We start from the raw sequence: 13,740 nt of genomic DNA, 5'->3' as shown, positions 1-13,740 counted from the left end.
AGCTACCTTAAGAGCTCAACACATGGGAAATACTCAGTATATTCTACATTTATTTCAGTTTAAGATGCAGAAATGGACTTCCTAGACATATGCCATATGTTCTCCTCTCATGCCAAGTTAACAAGAATTAAAAGACTGAGATGAATAAACAAGGTCAACTTAGGCTGAGCCAAATTAGACAACAGAATAATTGTCAGATTTTCTGTTGGCAGGGACAGTTTGTTTTGAGCCAATCTTCATGAATTATAGGCTGTACTTTTTTTTCTGGTAGCTCTATTGCCAGGCATTCTGTTGACAATTTCTTTGTTTTATAAACATTGAAAATTTTCATCAGTTATATTGTTTTTAGGCGCACATCAGATTCTGAATACATGGAATTTTTTTGGTTTTATTTCAACTTAAAGGAAAACTGCCTAGATGTGAATCAATAAAATCAAGCCAAAATTTAACAACTTTTAACAGGATACTATTATTTCATTTGGAGTTTCTTAGGCATGAACTCAGATATAATAAACAGTAAACTAATCAGTACTGTAATGAATTTATGACAGTAAATATCAAACTAGATAAATTTGCTGCAAATACAATCTTTATTTGCTCTACAATAAGGAATTTTAGACCTTGAACAAATAGAATCTAATGCAAATGAGAAAACTGAGGCAACTAGAGAGGATGACTTATTTGCAATGTAACAACTAGTTTAGGGTAGTACCAAGTCCAAAGGTAATTAGTTTAGTCCTAAGAGATCATTTATTTTATTTACACACTGCCCTTCTCATCCTGTATTATTTTTGTCTTTCTAAACTGTGCTTTGAGTGGTATAACTTTTTTTTTTTGGTTGCCCAGTCAAAAATGTAACAAACCAGCCATTTGAATAATGATATTAATGACATATAAAGAATAAAGTCTTAGTCAGCAAGGTCTAAAAAGGTGAAAACCACCATGTAAATAATATTATTAATGATATTAATAATATTTAATACTACATAATGGTATTTTTAAAAAACCTCATTTAAACCCTTAGTTGTTGTAACTGTTTCAGTTTCGAAACTGGTAATTCTTTTGTGTATCCATGGCCTACTTTATACACTTTTCAGACTTCTGGAGATCATCTGCATTCTTTGGCTCATGGTCTGCTTCTTCCATTTTCAAAGCCAGCAGTGCTGAGCTAAGTCCTTTTCACACTGAATCACTGTGATCCTGATTCTTCTCTCTTATCTGTATTTCAGGATTATATTAAGCATATCTGATAATCTAGGTTAATATTCCCTATTTCGAAGTCATATGACTAGCAGTCTAAATTCTCTCTGCTATTTTAATTCCCCTTCACCATGTTATTTAACATATTCACAAATTCCAGTGATCAGGACATGGACATCTTTGGAAGGCCCTTCTGATTACCATATACTCTAATTCCTATAATGGCTTCCTCTACAATTAGAATGAAGACCTAATTGCATGGCCAACTAAAGTTCTACAAACCTTCTCCACTCCCCTCTTTACAGTATAACTGTATTGGCTCTCTGTTACTTGAACCTCTCAAACTTGTTTCCACCCTTAGACCTTTATATGTACAGTTTACTTCCCATGAATTACTCTGTCACTTTACCACTTATTCACATAGATGACTCCTTGTCCTGTTCTCAAATATTACCTTCCAGTACAGTTTCCATTATCACCAATTCTTTATATTTTTCCTAATATTTACCTTTAACCAAAAGACTCTTATTCAATCATTTTGCTTACTTTTTTATCTATATCATTTCTGTTCCTAACAAAACTGAGAACTCCAAGAGAACAGTGGGCCTGGTACCCCAATATACTGCCTACCTATTATGCGTTAACTATGTCAACTGTCACAGACATCATGATGTGGCTTGGAGAAATTATAATGTCTAAGACAGTCATGGTGTTCTTACCTTCATGGAGTTTACAGATTAATGAGAAAGCAGATATTAATCTAATAATCATATAATAAAATTACAAATGTGACAGTTTTAAAGGCTTATAGTGTGTTTTAACATCTATTGGGACTAGTCCCTCCCTATGGTTTTTATTTTTTAGTGTCTGGGTATTTTTATATGCTTGCTTTTCTATGAGAACTTTAATATCAACTTGTCTAACTCCATAAAAGTGTGTATTTATATAGGGAGAAATGACATCTGAATAACACTGATCCTATCCAAGAATTCCACTTTTTTGAGGCTATTTTTATATCTTTCAGATTTTTAAAAAATTTCCTGCATATAAATTTGTTATATTTAATCCTAAGTATTTGATTTCCTTCATTAAGATTATAAATGGGGCTGGGCATATAATCCCAGTGGCTCCAGAGGCTGAGGCAGGAGGTCCTCACGTTCAAAGCCAGCCTCAGGAAAAAAGCGAGGTGCTAAGCAACTCAGTGAGACCTTGTCTCTAAATAAAATACAAAATAATGCTGGGGACGTGGCTCAGTGGTTGAGTGTCCCTGAGTTCAATCCCTAGTACCACCCCCCCACACACAAAAAAAAGATTGTAACTGGGGATTTAGTTTTTTACTAACACTAACTGGTTATTGCTTGTGTATGTGAAGGTTGATTTCTGTATGTCAATTTTATATTATCCACCTTATTAAACTTTCCAAATATTTGATTTCATTTTATCATTGATTGTTATTGTCATTGATTATCATTGATTTTATCACTGTCTTATTGCAAAATGGAGATAGTACCAAACAAACAACAAAAAATAACCCTAAGTACTTTTTTGAACCCAGAGGTATTTTACCTCTGAGTTACACCCCAAGTCCTTCTATTTATTTATTCTCGAGGCAGGATATTACTAAGCTGCTAGGGCCTCAAACTTGCAATCATCCTGCCTCAGCTTCCTGAGTTGCTGAGATTACAGGTGTGTTGTGCCACCATGCCTGATTTAGAGATAGTTTTAATTCCTTATTATCTCTTATACTTCTAGGTCAGAAAGTAGCAAATTTCTTTTTTTAAAAATACCTTTATTTTGTTTTTATTTTTATGTGGTGCCAGGGATCAAACCTAGTGCCTCATGCATTTTAGGCACTCTACCACTGAGCTACAACCCTGGCCCCAGTAGGAAATTTCTTCTGTAAAGAGCTAGATAAGAAATATTTTAGATTTTGCAGGCCACATGATCTGACTATATTAAACTACAGAAAATAATAAAATGGACATGGCTATGTTTCAGTAAACTTTATTTACAGAAACAGGCAACAGGTTTAATTTGGCCCACAAGGCATATTTACCAACCCTTGCTTTGTTGATGTATCAAGTTGTTTTGGCTAATACCTCTAGTATAGCATTGAAAAGTAGCCGAAACAATGAGTATCCATGCCTTCTTTCTGATCTTAGTGGAAATGCTCTCATTGATGCCCCTTTAAGGGAAATACTGGTATTAAGACTAAGTTATATATTTTTTCTTATATTAAGAAAGTATCCTCCGGCTCAGGATATAGCTCAGTTGGTAGAGTGCATGCTTCATATGCAGAAGGCCCTGGGTTCAATCCTCAGCACCACAAGGAAAAAAAGAAAGATCCAATTCCATTTTCTCGAGTGTTTTCATCAGGAATAGGTGTTAAATTCTGTTAGAAATGTTTTAAACACCTATAATCATGGATTTTATTCATTTTAGATCTATTAGTAGGATGTATGACATTAATGGACTTGATAAAATGAACTTTGTATTCCCAGGATAGATTCAGGTATTAGATTTTGTTTGTTAATATTGTTATTAATACTGGTATTCATGAATGATATTGTTTTTCAGTTTTTATGTACTATAGAAAGTTCTTTATTTTCAATCCTTTGGAATAATTTGTGGAATATTGGGAACATCTTATCTTCGAAGTTTTGGTAGAATTCTCCTATCAAACCAACTGGGCCAGCTGCTTTATCACAGGGTAATTCCTAAATAACTTTGTTTATTTCTTTTATAATTCAGAGTTCTAAATTGAATAGTAGCCACTTTGGGAAATATGTATTTACCTAGGACATTTTTTATTTGCAAAGAAATCTTAAAAGTAGTCTCATGATTTTTAAAAAAATCTGTGGTTTAAATGTTGAATTTCTCTCTCTCTGTAGCTTCTTGATCTGTATTTTCTATCTAGGTGGTCTATTAATTTGTTTCAAAAACATCTGTTGATAATTTGATAATTAGATCTATAGCTTTTTTGTTTGCTTGTTTTTGTCTTCTACCTAAAGTGTTAGTAAACTCTGGCCAGCAGGCTGCTTGTTTGTTTTTGGAAATAAAGTTTTATTGGACCACAGCCACATCTGTTCATTTATGTATTGTCCTTGGCTGCCTTGGTGATACAGAAGAGTTAAGTGGTTGCTGCATAGAACATATGGTCCACAAGCTTAAAATACTTACACTAGCCATGTAGGAAAAGTTTGCCAGTCCCCGCTCTGTTTCATTCATTCTGCCTTTATCTTATTAATTCTTTCCTTATGATTTATTTTGGTTTGGTTTCATGATTTTTTTTATTTGTGGGTTTTTTTTGTTGAGAATTTGTTAGTTTAATCTAAATTAGATGCTGTGTAGGCAGGTTTTTTATGTTTTAATTAGTTACACATAACAGTGATCTTGACATATCATACAATTGAATCAGATGGGATATAATTTCTCATTTTTCTGAGTGTACAGGTTGCAGAATCACATTGGTCATGCAGTCACATGTATACCCATAGCAATAATAATGTTTATTTTATTCTGTCCTTCCATTCCCTCCTTCCCATCACTTCTCTCTACCCAATCTAATGTGACTCACTTTTTTCCCCCTCACATCGTCATACCTATATTCTGTATAACGAAGGGGGTCTCCTTCCCTCTTCCATGCAATTCCCATTCTCCTTCCCTTTCCCTCCCACCTCTCTTCCCTATCTAGTGGTAATTTTCTTCTCTTTTCTGTTCTGTTCCTCCCTATTCCATTTTGAGTCACCTCCCTTATATCAGAGAAGACATTCGGCATTTGTATTTTTGGCTAACTTCACTTAGCATAATCTGCTCTAATGCCATCCATTTCCCTGCAAATGCCATGATCTTGTTATTTTTTAGTGCCGAGTAATATTCTATTGTGAATAAATGCCACATTTTTTTTTATCCATTCATCCACTGAAGGGCATCTAGGTTGGCTCCACAGTCTAGCTATTGTGAATTGTGCTGCTATAAACATTGATGTGACTGTGTCCCTGTAGTATGTTGTTTTTAGGTCTTTTGAGTATAGTCCAAGAAGAGAGATAGCTGGGTCAAATGGTGGTTCCATTCCCAGTTTTCCAAGGAATCTCCACACTGCTTTCCAAATTGGCTGCACCAATTTGCAGTCCCAAGAGCAATGTATGAGCGTACCTTTTTCCCTGCATCCTCGCCTGCACTTGTTGTTTGACTTCATAATGGCTGCCATTCTTACTGGAGTGAGATGGTATCTTAGAGTAGTTTTAATTTGCATTTCTCTGATTGCTAGCGATGGTGAGCATTTTTTTGTGTATTTGTTGATTAATTGTATATCCTCTTCTGAGAACTGTCTGATTAGGTCCTTGGCCCATTTGTTGATTATTATTATTTTTGTTTGTTTAACTTTTTGAGTTCTTTGTATATCCTAGAGATTAGAGCTCTATCTGATGTGTGAGGGGTAAAAATTTGTTCCCAGGTTGTAGGCTTCCTATTCACTTCTCATATTATTTCTCTTACTGAGAAAAAACTTTTTAGTTTGAATTCATCCCATTTGTTGATTCTTGGTTTTAATTCTTGTGCTATAGGTGTCTTATTAAGGAACTTGGGGCTTAACCCCATGTGATGGAGATTAGGGCCTACTTTTCCTTCTATTAGATGCAGAGTCTCTGGTTTGATTCCTAGATCCTTGATCCATTTTGAGTTAACTTTTGTGTATGGTGAGAGATAGGGATATTCAATTTCATTTTGTTGCATATAGATTTCCAGTTCTCCCAGCACCATTTGTTGAAGATGCTATCTTTCTCTACTGCATACATTTAGCACCTTTGTCTAATATAAGGTAGTTGTAATTTTGTGGGTTGGTCTCTGTGTCCTCTATTCTGTACTATTGGTCTACCAGCCTGTTTTGGTGCCAGTACCATGCTGTTTTTGTTACTATTGCTCTGTAGTATAGTTTAAGATCTGGTATAGCTATACCACCTGTTTCACTCTTCCTGCTTAGAATTGCTTTAGCTATTCTGGGTCTCTTATTTTTCCAGATGAATTTCATAATTGCTTTTTCTGTTTCTGTGAGGAATGCCGTTGGGATTTTGATTGGAATCGCGTCGATTCTGTAAAGTGCTTTAGGTAATATGGCCATTTTAATAATAATAATTCTGCCTATCTATGAGCAAGGTATATCTTTCCATCTTCTAAGGTCTTCTTCTATTTCTGTCTTTAGGGTTCTATAATTTTCATTGTATAGATCTTTCACCTTTTTTGTTGAGTTGATTCCAAAGTATTTTATTTTATTTTTTTGAGGATATTGTGAATGGGGTAGTTTTCCTCATTTCCATTTCAGAGGATTTGTCACTGATATACAGGAATGCCTTTGATTTATGGGTGTTGATTTTATATCCTTCCACTTTGCTGAATTCATTTACTAGTTCTAGAAGTTTCTTGGTAGAACTTTTTGGATCTGCTAGGTATAGGATCATATCATCAGCAAATAGTGGTAGTTTAAGTTCTCTCCAATACTCTTCAAACTATTTCAGGAAATAGAAAAAGAGGGAGTACTTCCAAATTCATTCTACGAGGCCAATGTCACCCTGATTCCAAAACCAGACAAAGACACTTCAAAGAAAGAAAATTTCAGACCAATATCTCTAATGAATATAGATGCAAAAATCCTTAATAAAATTCTGGCAAATTGGATACAAAAACACATCAAAAAGATCATACACCATGATCAAGTGGGTTTCATCCCCGGGATGCAAGGCTGGTTCAACATATGGAAATCAATAAATTTAATTCACCACATCAATAGACTTAAGATAAGAACCATATGATGATCTCGATAGATGCATAAAAAGCATTCAACAAAATTCAGCATCCCTTTATGTTTAAAACACTAGAAAAAGTAGGGACAACATGAACTTACCTCAAGATTTTAAAAGCTATCTACACTAAGCCTCAGGCCAGCATCATTCTAAACGGAGAAAAACTGAAGGCATTCCCTCTAAAATCTGGAACAAGACAGGGATGCCTTCTCTCACCACTTCTATCAACATAGTTCTTGAAACACTAACCAGAGCAATTAGACAGGTATTTAAAAAACCCTATATTTATGCCTTTAATTTATTTCATCTATTTTTTAAATTAATTTATTTTTGTGTGGTGCTGAGGATCGAACCCAGGGCCTCACACGTGCTAGGTGAATACTCTACCACTGAACCCCAGCCCCTGGTTTCATGATTTTTAAGATGTAGTTCATTTATTATTTCATTTATTTTGATAGAAATCAATAGTGCTAAATATTTTATGTATATATGAGTTTGTATAGATGAACCCAACTACTATGTATAACTATAAAGCTCTAATTAAAAAAAATAAAATTCCAATTGGCTTCTTAAAAAATGTTTAGCACTGTCAGTTTTCCTCTGATCAATCATTATTTTAAATATTACTTTTAGAAATTTCATGTTGTTTTCTCTTTTATCTGAGTTGTTTCATAGAAATTTTAAAAAATTCTAGAAGGGCATTTTGATTCTTATTTAAAATTCCTAGTGTCAGCCAGGCACAGTGTTGCACACCTATAATCCCAGTGATTCTGGAGGCCAAGACAGAAGAATTTCAGCAAGATCTTGTCTCAAAATAAGAAATAAAAAGTGCTAGAAATGTAGCCCAGTGATAAAGCACCCCAGGGTTCCATCCCAAGTGCCCCCTTATCCCCCCAAATACTGAAAGTACACTGTGGTTAGAAACCATCAATCTTTTTTTGGGGGGGTGGTGGTGGTACTGGATATTGAACCCAGGGGGCGCTCTGACACTGAGCTACATCCCATTGTTTTCATTTTAATTTTGAGACAGGACTTCATTCAGGGTCTTGATAAGTGGCTGAGGCTGACCTCAAACTTGCAATCCTCTGCCTCAGTTTCCTAAATTACTGAGTTTACAGATATGTGTTACTGTGCCTGGCCCATTGATCACACTTAATGAAACTAAGATATATTTTGTTATATTCCATTTAGGAAGACATTGTATTTTGGGTATAGAATTTGATAAAATCCATAATACCTACATTATTGATTGTTCAACTAAATTTTCTCCTTATTTTCGGCCTACTTGATCTATTTTGAAATTAGATTCTTCTGTTACTAATGTCTATCTATAAATCCTTTCATCTTTTGTAGATTTTCCTTCACAGAGATGGTTTCTATGATATTTGGTGCATAAATATCCACCAAATCTGCATTGTAAAATCTGTATTTAAAGAAGGATTTTCTTTGCTTCTTTTTATGTTTTGGGACTTGAATCCTATTTTCTCTGTAATCAAGTTCTTATTGATTCATTCTGGGTGTGGGGGATGGATAATATAAGGCAAAAGAGGAGGGGCATCTTTTGGAAATTGGGTTTGAAGGGGGAAAGAAGCATAAAGGAAAAAAATCTTCTTGAGTTCTGTTAGGAATAAGACCAAAATTATAGGTGATACAACCTCATCAGGAATTTGTGGAGAACTTAATTAGTCTCTCTTTGGTTCTATTATTTTCAGGATCAACCTGATTAAATTTTTGGCTAGTTTGTCATTTGGTCACTTGATCTAACTAGGAGAGCAGAACAGTGGCTTTCCCTTGTTCATGTCTTTCGAGTTTGTTATTTTTATTAATAGTGCTGCTGGGCAAAGGTTTTTCCACACTGAGCTCTAAAGTAAGTTAAACAATTGGTTTTCATAGGCAGTCCTACCCAGGTAGAACTAGTTTAAGCATAGGGAGGAGGATGGGAGTAGTCTCTAGCAAGAACATCACAAACTCCTACTTCATTATCAGAAGTTCAGCAATTTGTTTATGAAAAAAATGATAGTTAATTTATTGTTCGTTTTCATGTGATTTCCAGAGCCCTGAAATGGGCGTTTTGATCAGTTTTATAATTGTTTGTTAGGAAAGGATTTACTATCATCTAATAAAATCACCTAAATAAAATACTATCATCTAAATAAAATCTGTCATACTTGGAAATTCTGCCCCTTTTTATTTACTGTTAATATATGTAGTTTGGGACATTTTTCAAGGGTATTATAAAGGTGTGTATATAATCAATATACATGAATTTAAAATATTGCCTTTTTACAATTATTACATATAGTTAGGATCATCAATATAAATCTGGCCTGCTGCCTGGTTTTTGTAAATTAAGTTTTATTGTAACACAATAATTCATTCATTTATATGTTGTCTATGGCTGCTTTTATACTACAATGCAGGGTTGAGTAGTTTCTAAAAAATCTACATGCCTGAAGAGCCTAAAGCATTTACTATTTGCCATTTCACACAAAAAAAATTGCCTAACTTTGCTTGAAGTTCTTATTATCATTGTAAATAATACCACTACTATTACCATAAATAACACTTAAGATATTACTGTAAATAAATAACAAGTGTTTTTAATCTCATGTTTATTTCTTCTCAGTAACCCTTGTGACAAGCTAGATATTTAGATTTTCATCTATTAGATTTCAGAAAATAGACTGTATTAAAGAAGTATAAATTAGATCATAATTATAGATCATATTTTTTTAGATTTATTTTTTAGTTGTAGATGAACACAATATCTTTATTTATTTTAATGTGGTGCTGAGGATCAAACCCAGTGCCTCACATGTGTGAGGCAAGCACTTTACCGCTGAGCTGTAATCCCAGCCCCATAGGTAATATATTATAGATAATTATAGGTGATATAAATTATACTTCAAATATATATTCTAAAGTTAATATTCATTTAAGGTAATTTAATCCCATAATTTACCAACAGAATACAAATAAAATATGATATTATAATAAATTCATTTTGGCTTACAATAATATTATATTTTTTTACATTCACTTCTGCCTTCATTATACCTGCTCTTGCATGAATTAACGTGAAATATTAGCTATGAGAAAAATGTATATTTTTCCTTGACATTTTGAAATATTCTTGCTTAACTCTTAGTTTGCACTAAGCAGGAAATAGTCAAAGTACTGAACACTAAATACTTCCCTTTAAGGAGTAACTTTTCAGCTTAACATATCTTACCTGTTAGAAGAGCCTTTCAGTATTTTTTGTTGAATACTATGCCTGTGGATTGAACCAAAGGAAGGAAGATTATCTCGAAATGAGTCTTCCCCTTGAGATGCTAAAGATAGGCCAACAAAAGCTTCATTTAGCATATCCCCTCTGTCCAAGGGCCCCAGGAATTCTGTTAAAAAAAATTAATGTATAAGTAAAATACAATATAATTTCTGCTTAATACCATCATAAGTAAGATTACAGAAAAACTTTAACATATCCCACTGAAACTTTTTTCTTTAGTTTTTTTACTATATGGCACACAATGAAAATCTTGTAGTCCAAGTCCCTTTGTGACTTCTGTTATTTTTACATTATGTGTCTTTAGCCAGAAGAGTTTGATAACTTGAAAGCATACATCATTCTGTTCAGATTTTTAAAAATTGATTTGTACCGCTTATTTCATAGTGTTTTTGCGTGAACTTTATTAATCAAATATTGTTTTTTGTTTTATTAGCCAATTGCTGACTATTTTACTTTCTTGAAATATTATAACAAATGAATTATTGTACTCTTTTACAGAGCATACAATTTGAAAAGGAAAGGAAAATATCTTTTCCAATATTTACTTCCAGTTGGCATTATTTATCTTTTGCAGTACTGGGGATGGAACACAAGGCCTTACACATGTTAGGCAAGCACTCTACCACTGAGTTATACTTACATCTACCCCTTAATTAGCATTTTAAAGTACATAAGAAGATGTATATTCCAACATCATAAAGATGTATAGAGAAAATTTTCCAATTTTGAGGGGGGATATTTAAAAAAATTGTTTGACATGCATGAGATTGAAGCAGTAATGAAAAGTCTCTCAAAAAAGAAAAGCCAAAGACTGGAAGGATTCACTGCTGAATTTTACCAGACCTTAATAACTATCAGTCATGCTTCTCAAACTCTTCCATGAAGCAGAAAAGAATGCTTCCAAATGCATTCTACAAAACCAGTATCACACTGATATCAATACCAGACAAGGGCACAATAAAAAAAGAAAGTTATAGACTAATATCCTTGATGAACACTGATACAAAAGTCTTCAATAAAATACTTATTAAACCAAATTCAACAACATATTAAAAAGATTATACACCATTGCCTCAGTCTGGCTGGGCATAGAATCACGAGCGACTCAAGCAGGAACAAAACTTTATTTTTGAAAAAGCCGCCAATACTCCCTACGCGCTGGCAAGCCAAAACCGGTCCACCCACGCGTGCGTCTACCGGAACCGGGGGCCCTGGACCTCCGCCGGAATTCCCTCCTACTATCCTTCCCCAACCAATGGGAACTCTCCAGAAGTCCCGTAACATGAGTCCCGTAGCAGGCCAAGGTGAAGAGCAGGAGTCCAATTTCCGTATGAATGTAAATCTTAACATAATCATATCATCTCAATGGCTAGCTGGCGTCGCCTTACAACCGAAAGTGCCATGCATCATATTATTTGCTTGTGGCTCCTAGCACACCATGGTCAAATTGGTTTCATTCCACAGATGCAAGAATGACTCAACATAAGGAAATAAACATAATACACCCAGAAGTAGAATCAAGGATAAAAATCATATGATCATTTCAATATATACAGAAAAAAAAACCTTTGACAAAACTCAACATACCTCCATGATAAAAGCCCTGAAGAAACTAGGTATGGGAGGATTTTTATGGGAGGATTTTACTCAACATAATAAAGGCTGTATACAAAAGAACATAGCCAACATTATGCTGAATGAGGAAAAACTGAAATTGTTTCCTCTAAGATCAGGAATGATAAAAGGATGTTCACTCATACCACTCTGATTTAATTTTAGCCATAACAATTAGATAAGAGAAATAAAAGGGATACAAATATAACAAAGGAAGAAGTCAAACAATCCCTATTTGCAGATGACATGATCCTGAACTTAAGACTCTCAAGACTCTACTAGAAGACTTTTAGATCTGATAAACAAAGTCAGCAATGTAGCAAGATACACAATTAATACACAAAATCAATAACTTTTCCAAACACCAATAATGAACTGAGGAAGAAATTAGGAAAATTCCATTCACAACACCTTCAGAAAAAATAAAATAACTAGGAATAAACTTAACCAAGGATGTTAAAGACCTCTACAATGAAAATTATAAAACATGGAAGATGGTGATTGAAGAGGACAGAAAAACCTTCAATATTCATGAATCAGCAGAATTAATATTGTTAAAGTGGCAATATTACCATTTCGGTGGCAGTCCCCTTCAAAATGCCAATAATATTCTTCATTTTGTCAAATGCCTTTGTGTGTATGAATTCAGATGATGGTGCAGTTTTTGTCCTCCTTTCTGTTAATTTGGTATATTATACTAAATGATTTTCATATGTTAAGCTGCCCTTGATTTACAGGAATAAATCCTATGTGATCATAGTATATAATCTTTTTACTCTATTGCTGAATTGGGTTTGGCAGTATTTCGTTAAGGCTTTTTGCATCAATATTCATCAGAGGTATTGGTCTGTAGATTTGTCTGATGTCGGTGTTAGGTTAATGCTTGCCTTATATGAGGAGTTCAGGAAATTCTTGCCTCAAGTTTTTAGAAACGTATGAGGACTGGTTTTATTTCTGTAAATTTTTGGTACAGTTTTCCATGAAGCCATCTGGGTCCAGGGCTTTGTTGTTGTTGGAAAGTTTTGGTTGCTGATTCAATCCCCTTACTGGTTATAGGTCTGCTCGTATCTATGTCTTCAAGATCCAGTCTTGGTGGGTTGTATATTTATAGAACTTAGTACATTTATCTAAGTTTAAAATTGTTTTTGGCATGCAGTTGTTTGATACAATCTTATAATCCTTTTTATGTATTTAGTATTGGTTATAAGATATGCATTTTCATTTCTGATTTCAGTTGGTGTCTGCTGTTTTTTTCTTAATCTAGTTGTTTGTCATTATTGTTTATTTTTGAAAAACCACCTCAAGTTTCACTGATATTTTTTCTATATAATATACCTCTGTTTTGATCTTTATTCTTTCTTTCTGTTAGCTTTGAGTTTAATTTTGTTGTTGTTTTGTTATTTTCCAGTTTCCTATTGTATAAAGTTGGGTTCTTGAGATTTTTCTTTTTAATGTAAACACTTACATTCTTAAATTCTCTCTTATCACTACTTTTACTACAACCCATACATTCAGATATGTTTGTTTTCACTTTCATTTATATCAAGATATTTTCTAATTTTCTTTGTGATTTCTTCTTTGACCCATTGGTTGGCTGGTTGTTTAATTTTCAGATATTTGTAGAATCTCCAGTTTTCCAATATTGACTTCTGGTTTTATCCCACTGTGATCAGAAAACTTCTGATTTGAATTTTTTTTAATATTTATTTTTTTAGTTGTAGTTGGACACAATACCTTTATTTTGCTTAGTTTTTATTTTTTATGTGGTGCTGAAGACCGAACCAGGGCCTCGCACATGCTATGTGAGTGATCTACCACTGAGCCACAACACCAGCCCTG

At 33.8% G+C, this 13,740-nt stretch overlaps 1 protein-coding gene across 1 annotated transcript in view; it reads right to left on the bottom strand.

The window, feature by feature from the left end:
• WDPCP (WD repeat containing planar cell polarity effector) overlaps positions 1-13,740 on the bottom strand; it is a 371,882-nt gene that overhangs the window by 34,109 nt on the left and 324,033 nt on the right. Inside the window, exon 16 of the mRNA XM_081264390.1 lies at positions 10,231-10,393. Within this exon, the coding sequence (XP_081120516.1) occupies positions 10,231-10,393 (163 nt within the window). The remainder of the gene's footprint in view (positions 1-10,230; positions 10,394-13,740) is intronic.

Source organism: Spermophilus citellus (assembly GCF_964194105.1).
Source record: "Spermophilus citellus genome assembly, chromosome: 13".
Classification (NCBI taxonomy): Eukaryota; Metazoa; Chordata; class Mammalia; order Rodentia; family Sciuridae; genus Spermophilus; species Spermophilus citellus.
This window is presented reverse-complemented; position numbering and strand designations above follow the sequence as displayed.